At 54.2% G+C, this 18,050-nt stretch overlaps 1 protein-coding gene across 6 annotated transcripts in view; it reads left to right on the top strand.

Moving 5' to 3' along the window:
• The window catches only part of TTLL11 (tubulin tyrosine ligase like 11), a 237,066-nt gene extending 225,515 nt beyond the window's left edge, over positions 1-11,551 (top strand). For all 6 annotated transcript variants that reach the window (XM_042963433.1, XM_007094509.2, XM_042963438.1 and 3 more), the window contains one exon: positions 10,697-11,551. In XM_042963433.1, the coding sequence (XP_042819367.1) occupies positions 10,697-10,989 (293 nt within the window). In that variant the 3' untranslated portion in view covers positions 10,990-11,551. The remainder of the gene's footprint in view (positions 1-10,696) is intronic.
• Positions 11,552-18,050: the final 6,499 nt, after the last annotated feature.

Raw genomic sequence — 18,050 nt, 5'->3', positions numbered from 1 at the left:
AGCCAGAGACTCAGGAACTTGTGTCTGCCCGTGGTGGAGTCGGGTGACGCCGGACGGGTCTGCGGTGGGACCTTGGGCCACTTTGCGCTGTGTGCCCTGTGCCTAATGAAATGATGGAAGTCCTGCTTGCATCTTTGGTTGTGTTCGTTATTTGGGTGTCCCAGGCTCCTGGCGATAATGGTTTTTCTGCAAGGTCTATCTATGGTTCCTTCCTGACACTTACTAATTTTTCCGTCCAGACAAGGACAAAGGTGATAGTGGCTTGTTGCTGCTGTAACGCATAAATACAACGACTGGGTGTGTCCCATTCTGTTCTTGAGCTGGGTGGGGAGTGGCAGGAGGGAGGCTCTCTCTTTCCTGAAAGGATGGGCCTTCTGGAGGTCTCCATCTGGTTTGGGGAGAGACAGTGCAGAGCAGTGGTGGGAACCCTGGCATAGCCACTGTCCAACGGTGCGACTTTGGGCGGGTGGTGGGACCGTTCAGGGCTGCCACCAGGTTACATGAATGGGCAGGGAAAACGCACAGTGTGACTCCTAGTGGGCAGAACGCCCCCAATACGTGCAGCTTGTGATTTTTGTCGCTACCATTTTTTTTAAAACATTCAGAAGCCACCATCCCTCCCAATGCTCCCGGAGTCCCAAGAAATCGCCCAGTTTGCCGCTCATTTTACCGAAGGGGAAACTGAGGCCTGGAGAGGGGAGGTGACTGGTTCAAAGCCCCGCTGTACTCAGGGACAGCCGCCCTTCCGAGAACCCCGGTCTCCTGACCAACTGCACGATTTTTCCTGTCTGTAATCCCAGCCAGTCTGCTCATTTACTCCACAAACAACTGCTGAGTACCTGCTCACGGTCGCTGGAGATGGGGGCGAAGATGCCCTGGCCTCATGATAGTCTAGTGTGGAGACAAGCAGTCAGCTCCCCGCCATAAAAGAAGAAAATGAAGCCAATGTCACGATGGCACCCTAGGAAAGTGTGGTGACGGCACAGAAACCTTGGATGGGGAGGTCACCGGAGGCTTCGGGTTATCAAGCACTGTGTTGGGCTTCCTCTGGGTGGTGCCGTGTAAAAGCCAGTTGGGGAAGATGTGACGTCCCCACTTTACAGACGCAGAAACGGAGACCCGCCAAGGGGAAACCCCTTGCTGAGGACGAGGCCGCGAGGCCACGGCAGAGCTGGACCCGGACCAGTGCATCTGTCCCCCAGTCACTGTCCCATGAGCCCAATGCCGCCTCATGGGAGATGCTCCGGTCCTTTGAGACCCCAGCCCTGGCCCGGAGCGACTGCACTAATGTCTGGAGGGATTGTGCCGCAGCAAACAAGAGCCAGGCTTCAAGGTGCCCTAAGGATGTGGGGAACGCTTCCGGTGATTAACCACCTTGGAGTTGGTGAAGGCTTCACAGACAACCCTTGCGGGGAACATTCCACCGCGCAGATAGGAATCATTCAGCTAATTCCAGTCAAGATCGTTCAGCTTTATTTCCCACCAACATGTCCAGCCAGAAAGCGTGTATACTTACACGTTTGGAATTTCACTAGGAGATGGAAACATCTATTCTAGGTGGGTAATAAGAAAGATTTAAATCATGGGGAGACGGAAGGAACTGGCATGTAGCCGGCCTAGCCCAGCACACCAGCACCTTGGAATAGAATTATAGCAAGGAAGCTCAGGTATTTTCGAGAGGAAAAAAAATGTCTCCTATTCAGTCTGGGATAATATGCCTGGCTGTCAACAATGATTTGGATTTAATTATATCATCTATGCAAATGTGTTCTGTAAACTGTAAAATAATACATAAATGTCAGATGTTAAGAAGATCGTCATGCAGGAGAAACAACGAGGTTTGGGCGTCAGGTAGGCATGGGTACAATGCTGTCTGGTCCCCCTCGCAGGCCACCTGGCCTCTCTGGGTCTGCACTCCTCAGCGACAGCGTCTCCTTGTGAACATCACCCTGAGAACCAGATGAGAAAACGGATATGCCTCATAAGCTGGTGAGGCATTCTTGCTGTTTCCGTCCTGGAGCCCCAGAGTAGATGATGGGGTCATTGGAGGGCAGCCCCCAGCGCTTTCATTATGTCCTGTGCGCGAGGACCCCTCCCCAGGGTTGGGGGTGACGGGACTTTTGAGGCCAGAAGGAGCCCGTGGGCCCACCCTCGCCCACTGACCGACAGAATGAGGCCATGGTCCGTCAGGGGCCGCACCCCAGTAAGCAGGTGGCAGTCTCGGGTGGGAGACGTGTGTACGGCCACATCCAGAATGTTGCAAAGGCTGCTTTCTCCAGTGACATCCGTCAACCCAAAATAAAGTTGGGGAAAACGCTCCACGGCTTATCTTCAGGCATGGGAGGCAGGTGGAGGATGCCTGTTTGCAGAGACTGGCAGATCCACACCTCCTTGCCGACAGCCAGCAGAGATGGATGGGGCCCGTCCCTCCCCGGGGGCCAGGCGGGCATTGTTCCGTCACTTCCTCCTTCTAAACGACCCGACGTAATGCTCCGACTTGGCCATCTCTTTGAAGGCCCTCGAAGCAGCCACAGAGTAAAGAAGTTTCGAGAATGGTTCTTGTGATCTGCCCCCTTCCAGCTGTGCGACTTTGGCAAGTCTCTGTGTAAAACGGGACTGATATTGACACCTGCTTTGAAGGGCTTCTGTGGGATTTAAGTTAATGCTCACGAAGCCTTTAGATCAGGGCCTGGCACATAACGAGGGCTCTATAATTATTAACTATTATGGTTTATTTTCATTACGTTTACGGTGACAGGTCGCTAAAGCAATGTTACCAAAGAGATGCCTCCAACTCCAAGTTTGAGCTGTGAGGGTTTTTCAGGCAGCTGGCGGAGGAGCCGGAAAGGGCGGGGGGAGGATTTCTTCTATTTCTCCTCAACGGCTCAGGTGATCTCAAAGACTTGGGCGGCGGTAGGAGAGTGTGTCCGGCTGCTGGATGAGCCATAAACAGAACCGAGAAGTTGGGGTGCTATGGAATTGTTAAAACCCCAACCCCCAATGTGACTGTATTAGGAGATGGGGCCTCTAAGGAAGTAACAGTTAAAATGAGGTCATAAGGCTGGGGCCCCGATCCGGAGAGACTGGTGTCCTTATAATAAGAGACCCCAGAGAGCTGGTTCAGTGTCTGTGCCACATGAGGACACAGCGAGAAGGCAGCCATATGCAGGCCAGGAAGAGAGCTCTCACCAGAACCGAAACCTGCTGGCAGCCTGATCTTGGACTTTCTACCTCCAGAATGGTGAGAAAGTAAATTTCTGTTGTTTAAACCCCACCCTTCCCCCCAGACCATGGTCTTTTTGTTCTGGCAGCCGCAGCGGACAAAGACGGTGAAGGGAGGAGGGGTGGGCAGTGGGGTTTCGGAGGAGGACGTTTGTTCTGGGCATCCCCCATGGTTCATGATTGCCCACAGCAGGGCCAGCCCAGCACTAGGCTTCTTAACCTCTTTACTTCCCTGCCTCCTCGAGAGCCTTTAAGGAGATGGCCAAGACAGAGCGTTGGTTCCAAAGTTTCCCGATCACCCGTGGGTGCAGAGTCCCCAGCCCTGCGGGTACAAGTACAACTCCAGGGGCCTCATGGCCAACACACAGAATCTCCAGGAGACAGGAACAGGAGCCTGCATTTCTGGCAAGGTCCCCAGGTTATTTTATGCATAAAACGTTTAAAAACCATGGTCCTTGAGGGGAAGGCCAGTCCTCCCCTGGTGTTAGAGGTCCTCCTTCATGAGGGCTCTTGACTTGCCCTTAACATCCACGTCCAACCCAGCAGCAGCTCTCAGACCTGTTGCACTGCCCTCAGACTCTGTCTGGAATCTTATCACCCTCACTGCCTCTGTCACTACCGCTCTGGTCCAAGCCACCCACAGCCTTTGCTTGGACTGGGGCAGTAGCCCCTCGGGACCTCCTTGCTGTCCTTTCACATGTGCCCCGTCTCCCTGGTCTCAACACAGCAGCCGCACCGATCACGTCACTTCCCGTCTCCCCGGTGGCCTCCCGTCTTCCTCGGCATAGAACCCAAAGTCTGATCATGGTCCACAGGGCCCTCCGTGGCGTGGCCTGTGAACCTTTCCAGCCTCATCTTCCTCAGCACAGCTAGAGAAGGGCAGGGCCTTGGCGAGGGCAACGGAGCTCTGCCCCACTTAGCGGTCAAGGGATGGTGCTGGGAGAGACGGGGGATGTGCGGTTTCTCGGAAACCAAGGAAACCGAGAGAGGACTAAATGCAAAGCTGGAACAATGTCATGGCTTTTTGGCTCCATCATCTGAGATTTTAAAAATAACTCCCTCAGAACGTCTTAAAAGGCAGACCTTCTTAGCCCCAAATCCAGCTTCTCAAAGCTCGGGGGCAGGTCCTTTTGCAAATAGGCCGCGTTTTGCAGATGAGTGTTCAGGGTGGAGTGTGGACAGACTGGACTCAGCAGTGAGGAGGAGGATGGGGAGGAAGGGATGGGTTCTCAAAGTGGGGTCCCTGGACCAGCAGCCTCAGAGGCACCTGAGCACGTGGTAGGAGTGCAACTCCTCAGAGCTTCTGAACCCGGAGCTCCGGGGGAGGGACCCGAAGTCTGTGTTTGCACGAGCCCTTCAGGGGACTCTAGACTTCTAGAGCCTCCGGTCTGGACCATCTTGGTCTCATGAGTCTGCACGGCGTCTAAGAGAAGGGTTCTCAGAGGGTCGTCTTTCCCTGTGCCCCTTGGCTTACCTTGCTGGCCTCAGGTGTAAAGTGGCAACAATAACACCTGCGTCACAAGATCGCTGAAAAGGTCGCAGCCCATTCAAGGGGATTAAATGGCTCTTTATTGGTGCCTGCTGTGTGCCAGGCTGTGCTGGGCACTGAAGATGCAGAGAAGATTGGGGCAATGTCCCCGCCTCCAGGAGCACACAGTCCCACTGGGGAGACAGCCACGTACCCATGGATTTGTCCCAATACATAGGAGGAAACAAGGGGCGATCCCAACGAAGGGCCATTAGCTCTACCTGGGGATGGGCCAAGTGTAGCGTCCTAGACCTCCAGACATTAGAGGCTGGGTTGGGGTATTTTTAAGATTATATATATATATATATATTTTTTCCTAATTATTATCAACAATGAACATGCATTATCTTACTTGGAAAATACAGAAAAATAGAAAGAAAGATACAAAAATACCCTATAAGTCCCTCCTCCGCCCCCACACAGTGCTGTAAGTTGCTGGTGAATACCATTGTGTGCTTTTTGTTTTCCTTTGGAAGAAATATTTTGAAATACTCGCATGGCTCTAAAAACTTTTGCCGAGTTGCTTTTCAAAAGTCCCTAGCAATTTCACCATCAACTCACCTGTAGCGTTGTTTTACATTTTTTGTTAATGGGTGAGCAGTAGGCTTCAATGGCAGGTTTTCTCTCTTCCTTGCTAATGTATGTGAACTACCCATTCACGTGCTTTGTCTGTTTGAGGACTCTGTAAGGCTTAAGTATTTTTAACATGAAATTAACTACCAAAACCAGACTTAACATTTAATGCCCCCCACCCCTGATTCCTAGGGTTTTATTGCAAAACAATAAATGCATCAGAAATAAAAACAGTGATGTGCCAAGTGCTTATGATTGTGCTTATGTTCTCATTAATAGTGAAGCAAATGTAACTAGCCTCGGTGTTCAACAGTGGGGGATATGGCGAAATGATATACAAAGTAAGATTTGATGGAATATTCTGCCACTATTAAAATAATGTTATGAAGGCTATAGAGCAACATACAAAAATGTTTACGATACCATTTTAAGCACAGTAACTACAAAGTTTTGTGCATGCTGTTATTACGAGTGAAAACACATCTTCTGTAGACAAAGAGTGGTTTGAAGGTCAGTTGTCAAGGATGCTTAGGTTCTAGAAAGCGGACATTCATGAGCTTGCCTTTGCTTTCTGTTGGCCTTCTCACTGTATGTAAGAAAGAGGGAGAGGGGCGCCTGGGTGGCTCAGTTGGTTAAGCTCAGGCTTATGATCTCGCGGCTCAGGCAATGATCTCGCGGTTCCTGAATTCAGCTCAGGCAATGATCTCGCGGTTCCTGAATTCGAGCCCCTCATCAGGCTCTGTGCTGACAGCTCGGAGCCTGGAGCCTGCTTGGGATTCTGTGTCTCCCTCTCTCTCTGCCCCTCCCCCAATCTTGAGCGCGCGCGCTCTCTCTTTCTCTCTCTCCAAAAGAATGAATGAATGAAAGAAAATAAAGGAAAGAAGGAGAAAGCCCCAGAGGGAACATGTGGACTGTCAGTGAGGATCTGGAAAGGGCAGGGGAGGCCATCCGGGTGGGAACCCCAGCAGCCCTACCCCGGGAAGGCCACTTGGACTATCTGAAGTGCATTTCCTCCTCCTGTTTTCTTCCTCCCTCCACCCCTAGTCCCTCAGAACCCTACAAAGGCTCGATTCTCTGCAGCTCAGCAAATATCGAGCTGAGTCCGGCCGCCATTTCCTGGGCCAATTGATGAAATGAGGAGCAAGACACTCAGCCCCTCAAGGCGGCCATTGTGGGGACCGGCGACCCACATGTGCATGGTGTGCAGTGTGGGGTGTCCTTCTTCCCAACCCTCACTGGGTTTCTTTCTTATTTTGGTGCTGGTGATGGTAGTGCAGTTTGAGGTCTGGAGACCTGGGGTCCTAGTCCTGCTTATGCTGAGCCTCGATTCCACTCCCCTCTTCTGTAAAAGGAAGTTGCTAGACCAGGCTTTTGGATCGCGGGGAGGGATGGTGCTCGGCTGGGTATGAAGAGACAAGAGTCCCTTAGATGAGTCCCTTCTGGTGAGGGAGGTCTGTCAGGGCAGGGCTCTGAGCCTCCACCCACCTCACAGGATTGCGTTCGAGGAATAAAGCCAACAAACACACTCCACTATACAAAACAGGAATCCCCTGACCGGAGAATGTGCTCAGGCTGTACGAGGCATGGGACTCCGCCTCGGCTCGCTCTCCTCGGACCCCTTCCATGCCTCCCGGCTCATGTCCCCTGGCCTTCCAGTCCTCTCTGGTCTAGTCCAGCTGCCCCTTCCCCACCTGTCCTGCGGCAGGTGCCCGGGGCCATCACTGGGGCCACACGCCCCACCTCCTCCTCCTTCCTCCCAATTCTCGGCCCAGCCCACCCCTTCCGGCTCACCTCTGCCCATCAAAGCCCTACCCATTTTGCCCATTCCTTATTCCAGGAATGAGATTCAGGACCTGCAGTGCATGAGGCCGGTTCAAATCCATCCCAGCCCTGCTGCCCTTATCGGCATGTAACCCGAGCTCAAGTTATTTGGTCTCTCTGGGCCTCTGTTTTCTCACAGGCACAATAAGAGTCGTAGTGAGGTCAGAGCACCCCGTACACCAAGCCTGGTTCCTGCAAGTCAGTAATGTCCCTTACTCCTCACTCTGCTTCTATTTTCCTTGCATGCATATAAACTGTATCAAAGCAGAACGTGTATTCAGGAAGGTGGCATCGTGTTTTCTTCAAAGTGATACATGCACATAACCTCAAATTCAAGTGGTAGCAAAGGGTTCACAGTGAGAAGCAGCTACCCCTGCCTCGCCTCTTTCCACCTCCTAGAATTTTCCATTGCATGTTTTAAAATTGGGTCCGTGACTTATTCATTCCATAATGGGAAGCCTGTGTTGCCCTCTCGACCCTCCTACCCATTTTGTTCACCCCACCGCCTCCGGCAGTCATCAGCTTATTTTCTGTATCTGTAGGTCTCATTCTGCTTTTTGTTTGTTTATTCATTTTGTTTTGTTTTTAGGTTCCGCAAAAAAATAAATAAATAAAATAAGGTATGTGTTTACTCGAGAAAATCAGGACATGTAGACAAACAAAAACAAAACCCAGTATAACACAGGATGTCTCCTTTCTCTTTTTAGAAGGTCTCCTTCCAGATGATTTAGTCATATTTTTCGCCCAAAAAAGGTCCTTTATATTTTGTCTGTGCATTACTGCTTCAATCGTAGCCTTATTAGTTTAATTAAGGGAAAGAAACTAATATTGGTTGAGTAAAACGCATTCAGTGCTTGCTACTCAGACTGTGCTCCAAAGAGCAGCCACGTGGGCACCACCAGGAAGCGTGATGGGAATGCGGTGTCTCAGGCCCCACCCCGGAATCTGCATTTTGACAAGATCATGCATGGTAAATTTGTTTTTTAATGTTTACTTATTTTTGAGAGAGAGAGAGAGAGCACGAGCAGGGGAGGGGCAGAGAGAGAGGGAGAGAGAGAGAATCCGAAACAGGCTCCGTGCTGTCAGCGCAAAGTCCAGTGTGGGGCCTGAACCCACGAATCGTGAGATCGTGACCTGAGCCCAAGTCAAATGCTCCACTGACTGAGCCATCCAGGCACCACAGTGTCATGTGCATTAAAGCGGGGGGAAGGGGTGTGTAGACCAGGGCGGCTCAAAGTTGCAATCCACGAACTGTTCTGTACAGTCCTGGACAAGAGGCTTTGAGCCAAAATGTAAACCAGTGCCGCTTCCTTTGTAGAGAAAGACTTGCTACAAAATACTGCCAGCTGAACTAAACAATGTGATTGATGAGGAGGGTGATTTATATTCTGGCCCAGGCTCCTTATCTTGTCAGAGACCGGGGACACACAGTTCCCGGACTCGGCACCCATCTGCCGTCCACACTTTGAGTAGCACTGTCGAGATCACACGGTTCTGGAATGGGAGGCTGGGGCTGCATTGGGTTTCTCTGGCTTTGGATCCTGGCCCCTTGCACCCTGCTTGGGTCTGACCCTCCCGCTGACTGTGACAGACGCACGTGCACGCATGCACAAATGCACACAGGTGCACATGCATGCATCCACGCTCACACTCTAGGAGAGCCCGGGCCCCTTGTCGGTGATTAGGAAACCCCTGTCTCTCGATTCAGACGGAAGCTCCCTTTTCCCTGTGTCTCTCTGCACGAGACCTCTGTTTGTATTAAGAAGGTTTTACGCCAGGGTCCCTGTTCCCGTTATCAGCTCCTCCTGTCAGGGCCCAACAGAGCCCTGGAGAGAGCATCTGGAGCCAAGAAAAGCTGAGCAAAAAAGCTTGGATGGATTCGGATGGAGACAAAGAAACAACTTTGCTCAGCTCAAGTTCCCAACACAAGAAGAGCTCTCAGATCCCAGGGTCCATCTATAATCCAGTATTTAAGCCTCCAGGCCAGGCTTCTGCCTGAGGACAGAAGCAGGGGAGCAAGGCCACTGGGAAGCTATGATTAGCAGAGGCAAAGCCAGCCTCCTCTAAAATGCCTGTGGCGTTCCGTCCAGCCTGAGCGTCACCTTCCCTGAGGAGTCCAGGCAATCCCCTGACTTTGGGTCATGGGGTTCAGTTTTGCTTGGACATTGGAAAGACTCAGAACGTTGTATGTGGTACCACTTATTAAAAGAACTGGGAGTCAGGGGCACCTGGGCAGCTCAGTCGGTTGAGCTTCCGACTTTGGCTCAGGTCACAATCATGAGTTACAGCCCTGCATCGAGCTCTGTGCTGACAGCTCAGAGCCTGGAGCCTGCTTCGGATTCTCTCCTTCTCTCTCTCTGCCCCTCCCCTGCTCGCACTCTCTCTCTCTCTCAAGATAAATAAACATTTAAAAAATCTTAAAAATACATAAATAAACTTAAAAAAAAAAAGAATTGGGAGCCAGAGTTTGAATTTCCAGGCCACTATTCTCTGGCTGCGTGACCTTAGGGAAGTTACTCAGCCTCTCTGAATGTTGGTTTCCTCATCTGCAAAGCGGGGCATAATAACACTGATCTCAAAAAGGTGCTGTGAGGATTAGTGGCGATGTCTGTGAAGTACCTAGCACTAACCCATTTGTTCACTCATCCATTCATTCACTCACGTATTCAGCGTTGTATATTGAGCACTGGGCATCTGGCCCTGGGGGAGCAGAGGTGAGCTGGAGGTCCCAACTCAGCCGGGAAGAGAGAGGCTGTTGGAAGGACCACACAAATGAACACCGAACAGGCCGCCGTCGGCTGCAAAGGAAAGGGCTAGAAGCCCGTCCCAGCGGCCGCGTCTGATCTGGGGATCAGGGAAGCTTTTCCTGAGCGGGGGATTTTGAGCTTTGATCCCAACGATGAGTAGGAATTTATGAGGCAACGTAAGGGAAGAACGTTTCAGGGACATAGTGGGGACTGCCATGACCTTCTAGAATATCATTTCGGGGAGAGAGAAGGGGTAGAGAGAAGTAAAATTTGCATACAGCAAAACGCACAAAACTTCAGGCACAGTGTGTGACAGGCCCCCACACCCAGATAACCAACACCTCTATCGACATGTAGGGCATCGCCGTCAGGGGTCTCTGAGGAGCAAACTTTCCCCGTTGTTATCGACATCAGGGGCTGGGTTTTGATGGGAATGTTTTGTGGTGGCACAGAGGGATGAGGCCTTGGGCCAGGCTGCGTATGAGCTCTGCCACCTCCTACCCGTGTGACTTTGCCCAGCGGGCTCCGCTTCTCTGAGACTCAGTTTCCTCATCTGTAAACCAGTGCTGAGCCTCCCCCACATGACTGATGAAGGGGTCGACTCCGCAGATGGTCGTGAACGCCCAGCTGGTGCCTGGCACAAGGCAGGCCCTCTGGGAGCTTAACCCAGAAACTAAAGTTCCTGGGACGGAAATGGTGGTGAGCAAGGAGCCCGGTGGCTGGAGCGGCGCCTTCCCCGGGCAGCGTGTGGGCCCCTTTGGCACACGACCCCCGCCCCCCTTAACGCTGGTCTCTCTGTCCACAGGAATGTGCTTGCAGGCCTTCGTGGAGGCTTTCTTCTACCTGGCTCAGAGGAAGTTCAAGACGCTGCCGCTCCACGAGCAGGTGGCCTCGCTGATCGACCTATGTGAATATCACCTGTCCCTGCTGGACGAAAAGCGCCTGGTGTGTGGCCGCAGTGGCCCGGCGGGGGGCCGGCCCCTGGACAGCGGCAGCCCCCCGGACGCCACCCCCTCGGCCCCGCCGGTGGAGGGCCACCCCCCGTCCTGCACAAACAGCGCCCCCAAGGCAGCGCATTCCGGACACGCTCTGTCCTGATGGCCACTCGATGCTGCCGATGAAGGGTAAGCCCTCCGGGGCCGAAGAGGACCCTCTGTGCTCCCCGCCTGTGGACGGAGGGCAGGCCGCGGAGAACCCCTGCGGGACAGCCCCCTGCCTGACATGCCGTCTCCATGTTCTGCTGAGCTGTGCTTTGAAACAGGCTGATGGCACCCACCCGCCTTCCTCTCGGTGGTCCAACTATGCGTGAGTCATCGGTGGACATATGACATCCCAAACGCGACAGATGGCATCTTCTATTCTGGGCTCACAGGAAGCAGCCACCGGGGTAAAACTGTTGCGTTCGGGGCACGGGGCGCCAGCGATCCTGAGCCCGAGCTGCGGAGAGGAAAGAACTCGAGAGAGCTGAGACTTGGGTCTGCCGGGGCCTCCGAAAGAACACTGGTTAAATCCCGGGGACATCACGCTGATTTCCTGCCACCGTGCTGTGAAAACCGAGTGGAGCTAGTGTGTGGGCACGCCCAACTCTCCCATCCCGATCGTGTGCTCCCCGGGTGTAGTTAACAGACTGGCCTCATTTATTTCATTAGCTTGCCTGTCACTGTCATGTTCGGTTTGTTATTCATTAAGAACTAACCAAGAAGTAACTAGGTAAAGGCTCCTAGAGTCTCAGGGCTGACAGGAGCCTCAGAGGTCATTTTGTTTGATTTTGTTTGACCTTGACCCCAAAGCAGGAGTCCCAGGGTCCTGTGACGGCACCCCCTCACCCCACATGGATGAGGTGCCATCACCTGGCCGGCAGGTGCCTGGCAGGCACTTGCCAGAGGGCCCCTGGGTGGGAGGAGGGGCTTCCGAGGGGAGGACAAGAAAACCCCCTTAAGGGCCGGTGTGAGGGGGGAGCATGGTGTCAGAAGCTCAGGACAAGGGGCGCTCACACCCCCCCTTCCAGGAGACCCTTTCCTTGTCTCCATCTGTGTCCCCAGGCGAACCCCTTCTCAGAGGGGAAGGTTCAGAGGCAGCCAAAGGTGGCATTTTGGAAAACCAAGCCCCGCAGAACTCGCTCTGGGCTGCTTGGTGACAAGAGCCACCTGTAATGACCTTGTTTCCCAAGCAAAAAAAGCAGGACAGGTGGCCTAAGACGGGAGGGGCGGGAGGAACCTGATGCGCCCCTGCATAGGGACATTCTAGAGGTATCAGTCAGCTCGGGTAGTTTCGTAACACTGTTCCCATTTTCAGAGGAGCAAAGGCCGGCCTGGGGGGTCCCGTGGGAGAGTGAGGCTTGGTCCAGTTCTGTTGGTTGACCCCTGAGCCCCATTTCCTTTATGTCCCCTGGTGAGCATGACTCAAGTTCCAATCGCCTCTGCTCCAGGTCTGCCTGCCCTCCCCCCCCCCCCCCACCCCGGGGCCCTGCCCGCTCTCCTGCAGCCCTGTGACATGGGCCAGGACAATCAGTGATTCTAAATGGTCTGCTGTGAGAAGCAGACTTTGAAGGCCCCGTCCCCGCTCTTCGGTCCCTGTTATTGCCAGAGCAAATGGGCCTCGCAGTGAAGGAGTCTCTCACACGTGTTAGCAGCTGGGAGCAGCAAAGAGTCTTTTCAACACAGCTCTTTTTTTTTTTTTTTTTCCAGAAAGCATTCACTTGCCAAAATGGAGTGCAGTTTTCAGTTCCAAAATCAACCAAACACATTGGACTGGGGGGGGGGGGGGGGTTGGGAAACCGAGCCACATTGTTTGGGATGATTTGAGCATGTCGGTTCTCACAGTGAGGAATGTCCTGTCCCCACCCTTGCAGGTCACATGCAGGCAGGTGGCTCTGCTCAACCCTTCACTGTCTAGAAGGAGCCCCTCCTCTGCAGGCAGGGCCTGAGACCTGCACCCCACGGGGTGAATGTCGGGAAAATCAGGCCGCCATTTTACAAGAGGCCAGTAAGGGACAGACTGGGCCCTTTCTTTTCAATGCTGTTCAACAGGAAGAATTCGATGCTGCTCCCTTATCAGAGTGAGCGACAGGAGATGTCTCCCGCCTCCTTGGTGCCTATGGGAAGCCCCACTTACTCACCCCCTTTGTTTCCCACACCCCTCACGTTTCAGGGTGCAGCTGAAGTGATAGCAAAGACAGACACGTCCTTTCTCCTAGAAGAGGGGAACCGGAGACAGGGATCCGGGGCCCAGAGACGCCCCATGAGGAGCTGAGTGCCCCGTGTTTTGCCTGTGTTATTTCTGGGGTAAGGCCCTCAGGATCCATCCGGGCCTCTTCTCCCCTAGTCCCCCTTCCTCCCCCTCCCACTGATTCACACACACGCACACACACGTATGCACACACGTGCACGCACTCCAGCCACATCAGCCCTTACTGTTCCTCTGGCTGAGGTCCCTGAAGGGCCAGCTTTCTAGAGCAGGTCCAATGAATGGAGATCAGGTTCAGCCTGTCTCAGCTCAGGGTACATCACTGGGTCTGGCCCCCACCCCACCCTTTCCTGCCACACCTGTCACTTTTGGTGCACCGGTTGGCTCCCTTTCCCTTCCACACTGGTCATCCTGCTGCGCTCCTTCCAGCCTCCTAGGAAATGTGCTTGGCTTCTCTGCTGTCACAGCCAGGAGCTGTGTCCCCACAGCCCGGCCAGAGGGGAGCCTGCCGTAGGTGCTAATAAAGGCACATCCGATTCAGTGCAGTCGTTAGCAAGTGCTGTCCTAACAGGCGTGGAGGCAGGGCCTCCGCCCCCAAATAGGCGCCCTCTCGGTTCTCCTGAGGGTCCCCGTCCACTCTCCCTGGCTCAGACTTCACCACCTCCTGCCTCTCATCCCCCTCAACTCGTCCTCCGTCCTCCAACCCTAGTGGCCCCGAAGGAATTCGGAGAACCCCAGAACCGATCACACAGTCCCCTAATTCAGCCGTCGTCTCTGCCCAGATAAAGCCCGTGCTCCTTAACCCAACGTTCAAGCTGCTCATAATCCAGCCCCGTCCTTCCTTTCCATCCTAAAGCCGTGCCTGGTCCACGCTTTTCCGGGGAAGGCCTCTGCCCCCACCCGTCACCATGCTCCCATGGCACTCTCTGTGTGTTGTTGCCCCTGGGGAAGAGAATGTGCTGGTTTCTGCCCCAGGGCCAGGACCTGCTCCTGGCTCTCCCTTGTGCTTACCCTTCCGTGCTGGACGGCCTCCCTCTGTCCAGTGGACACTTACTTACCTTCAATGTCCAGCTCAAACGCCCCACTGCAATCTCCCACACCGAGTGAACTGTTCCCTCCGTCTATTTGTCAGAATCTGGAAAGTTCTGTTATTACCATGCTTGCCTCGTGGCATCACAGGGTTCTCACCCTTACCAAGCTGGGAGTTCTTCCGGGTCAGGCAGGTGCTGGATTCACTCAGGCCTCCAAGCATGGGGTGGGGGTCTAGCAGGTGCTGGTTGAAACAATACAAATATCCAGCAAGTCCCAGGGGAGGAGTGGGGTCATGGCAGTCCTCCTCCCGAGCCTGTGAACACCCTTAACAATCATGGGATTTTAAACCTTGCCAGGGCCATTCACTCAACACCTCCGTGTCCCCAGCATGGTGGCTGCCCCATGACCCTGAGCGGACAATGGCCCTTCTCACCCCGGGTAGTGTTTCCATTGTCCTTTGTATCTTTGTCCTGGGCTCAGGTGCGGGCAGTGCCCCCGGTGGGCACCCCCTCTTCTTCAGCCTTAGAAAGGCCCGCCAGGCTGGGTCATGCGCACAGGGGTCCTGTGTCAGGTGTCCCGCCTTCTCTTCAGCTCTGCAGGACCCTGCGTCTGTGTGGGGTTGGAGAGCTGAGTAGATAATCCCCATGTGAATGTGAATGTCGAAGGTTGGGGGGGGTGGTAGGACCGGTCTGCGGAGGAGCCCAGACATTCGGAATGGCGTTTCTGCCTTTCTAGAACCAACTCGTTTTCCCACGTGAATTGAACCACATCTGTTCAGTGCTTCACAGTTTACAAAGTGCCGGCACGTCCATCCTGTCCTCTGACCCTCCAACAACCCGGCGAGGGATGGGGGTTCTCATCACCCTCTTCACAGACAGGGCACCGACGCCCAAGCTCGCGGCTGGAGAAAAGGCAGAGCGGGGACCCACCGTGAGGCCCCCTGCTCCCTCCTTGGCATCGTGCCTGCTCTGCACAGAGACTCGGTGCTCCCAAAACCCACAGGGCAGAGGCTTTGGGACCCATTTCAGAGACGTGTGAGGCTGGGGGCTTGTTCAGCTCACACCCAGGCTTCTGGGACCTCAACATGGGCCTGCCGACCTCCTCCTCCCAAGTCGAGCCCCCCAGGAGGGCTCTGGGAGCCACCACACTCCCGGGCTCCAGGTCCCTCGGCCACACGAGGGGGTGACAGGCACTCCCTCACTTGGTCCCTGGGAACTAAGACAAGACACAGCAAGCACAAACATACACAAAAGTGTTTTGCAAACCAGCGGGCTGCTCAAATGCCATGCTCTCTTCGGCCCGCTCCGGCTTCCTACGAAGTGTGAAGGGACGAAGGAAAAACTTTCCTTCTTGAATGTTGTCATCCATCAAGACAAATGAAGCCAAAACAGCTCCTCGCCCCCCGCCCCCCGCCCCCTGCCCTTCATCCTTACACTTAAGACACTCTGCAGGCTGAAAAATGGCCTGTGCCGTGCCTCCGACACCTAGAATCTGCCTTGTGATTGGCAGAGTATTACGCCAAAAAAGCTTCCTTCTTTTTTTCACTTCTTGATTAATGTCCTAAACTCCTTGGCCCTATAATTGAAAATTGGGGCTTGAGAGGGCCGGCGTTTGAGCACCTTCCCTCGAAGCTCAGAACTGATGAACTCTCTCGCCGGGAGCTGGTGTTCCTGGTGGCCGAGGGGGCCGTCCTCCTCTCCCCCCGCTGAGGTCAATTAACCTAAAATCCACCTCGCCTCAGTTGATAACTTTTGCCAGCCTCCTATTTGCTTTGATGAATGTGAGAAGGATTTTCCCACATGGCATGTGAGTTTCTCCCTCGTGAAATAAATCCACAGGTTTTTTTTTTTTTTCTGTTCCTGGGCACAAAGGAGCTCTGCAGAACCCTCAGCCTACCCCGTTACCTCCGTCTCTAGTAACCAGAAGTCTTGGTGTTTAACTAGGAAAACCATGCAGCACAACGCTTACAGGTACACACACGCGCACACGCACACACACACACAGCACCACGGAGCTTGTATAAAATGGCAAAATTACTGACGATTTTCTCATTTCTGGCAATTTCCTTCTAAGTCTTATTTAGCGAGCAGAGGGAAAAGGGCTGTGCGCAGGCCCTGGGGTAACATAACGCACTCACTAAGGGACTCCTGGGAAACATTTCCTCCAATGTGAAGGTGCTTGCTAGGATTCTGACCAGGACCGCGGTCCCGGGCCACGGGGACGCTGTCTGCTCCTGACTGTGGCTCCCCTGGGGCCTTCCCAGGCTGCGGGAGCAAGGCCAGGGCTGCTGATGCAGGAAGTCAGGAGGGATATTTTCCCTGCAGAACCACCTGCCTCACAACAGGGACACGAGGGCCTGCTTTTGCTGGACCTGCTGCTCTCTCGCTGTGTGACCGTGCACCTGCGACTTCACCCCTCTGCCCTCTTTCTGGCCCCCACGGTGGCAACTGTGTCGTAATGAATGTAAGAAACCCGTCTTGGGCTTGGCGCCTGGGAACTACCTTAATAAATGTCTAGAACAAGACGGATGCCAGGGAACCTGGGCCCACCTGGATGTCCCCGACAGGGAGGCCCTGAGAGGCCCGGCGAGAGGCCCCGCGCTGGAGCCCTCCTCCCTCTGAGCAGGGCTCTGTTGCGAGGCTGAAACTCCTGCCTCTTAAAAGCCTTTAAACATTCTTTATTAAATTTTCATGGCACATAAAGTCAAGGTTCTGTGACTTGGCCTCAGTTGTCTTGGTAACTTCGTAAAATGCAATAATAAAACAAAGCTGAGTGTTGCTAAACACAGGCTCATTGTAAAAACGGCTGCGAAGTATTGACAGTTTCTTCTGTGTGATACTTCTTCACGGCACATCCACCGGGGTGGACAAAACTCGCTCATTTGGGGGCAGTTGGCAAGAAGAGAGCTCCTTTTACATTTTTTTCTCCCCTGATGGTGCCTGTTTGCCTGGGAAGCTCAACATTGCCTCCAGTAAACTGTGAGATCCTAGGGGAGAAGGAGGGAGGAGTCTGGAATATCCCCCAACCTTTGATCTGCTGCGGAGAGTCTCCCTTAGGGAAGGAGTGATGTGCCACCAGTGTGGCCACCTGTCAGAGACTCTGTGGCAGGGACAGCTGCCCCGGGAGGGAGGGTGGCCCATCCAGCCCCGTGTGTGCAGAAGTCACTGCCTGCAGGGCCGAGCTGAGCAGGTGTGCGTGACAAGCTCCCCCCTCACGGGGAAGTGGGAGGCAGGGCGCCTCCCCAGAGAACTGAGCCATTCAAGCTGCACCGAAAAGGTGATTCCTGGTGCTGCCGGCTCGCGTGGTGGCTCCTTCCCTGGGAACAGGGCGCCTCCTGGACCCACCGCTCCTCTGGACTTGAAGGGAGCAGCCTATGTCTGCTCTGAACATCTCCCAGACTCCACACCGCCCGGGGAAAGTGAAAAGCAGATCGCCTGAAGTTACATGGGGATCCCCGCCCCGTGAAAACCCCACCGCTCGGTGGCCCCAGGGAGGCACTCATGTCACTGAGCCCCCTCCACAGTGAGCGGGCCAGGCAGGCAGGCTCTGGGTCCAGGGAGCTCCCTTGTTCTTTGGACCCCGGGTGCACCATTTTAGGAAACACTCAGGGGTTATGCATTCCTTGCGTTCTCACTGTAGTCCGGCCGCTGGTCCTGGACTCCTGGGTCTACAGGTCACGGCTCAGCCACGTGGCAGAGCTGTCGGGAGGGCACCCAGCAGCCCGAAACGCTACATCTGCCTTGGCTCTCTGCAGCCGCGGCCAGACGTGTCTTCGGAGGAGCGAGTGGGGACATCGAGGCTGCAGGGCCCTTTCCATACCTCTGCCTCTCCCCCCGGAGCCCTTGGGCATTTGGTGGCGCCCCTCAGGGCTCAGTCCCCACCTCTGACTCTAACCCAAATCTCCGATACACAATGGACTTGGTTCTAATATTGTATCCTTG

The sequence above is a fragment of the Panthera tigris genome, chromosome D4 (assembly GCF_018350195.1).
Source record: "Panthera tigris isolate Pti1 chromosome D4, P.tigris_Pti1_mat1.1, whole genome shotgun sequence".
Lineage (NCBI taxonomy): Eukaryota > Metazoa > Chordata > Mammalia > Carnivora > Felidae > Panthera > Panthera tigris.
Note: the sequence above shows the minus strand (reverse complement) of the source record. Positions and strands in the feature narration are given on the sequence as shown.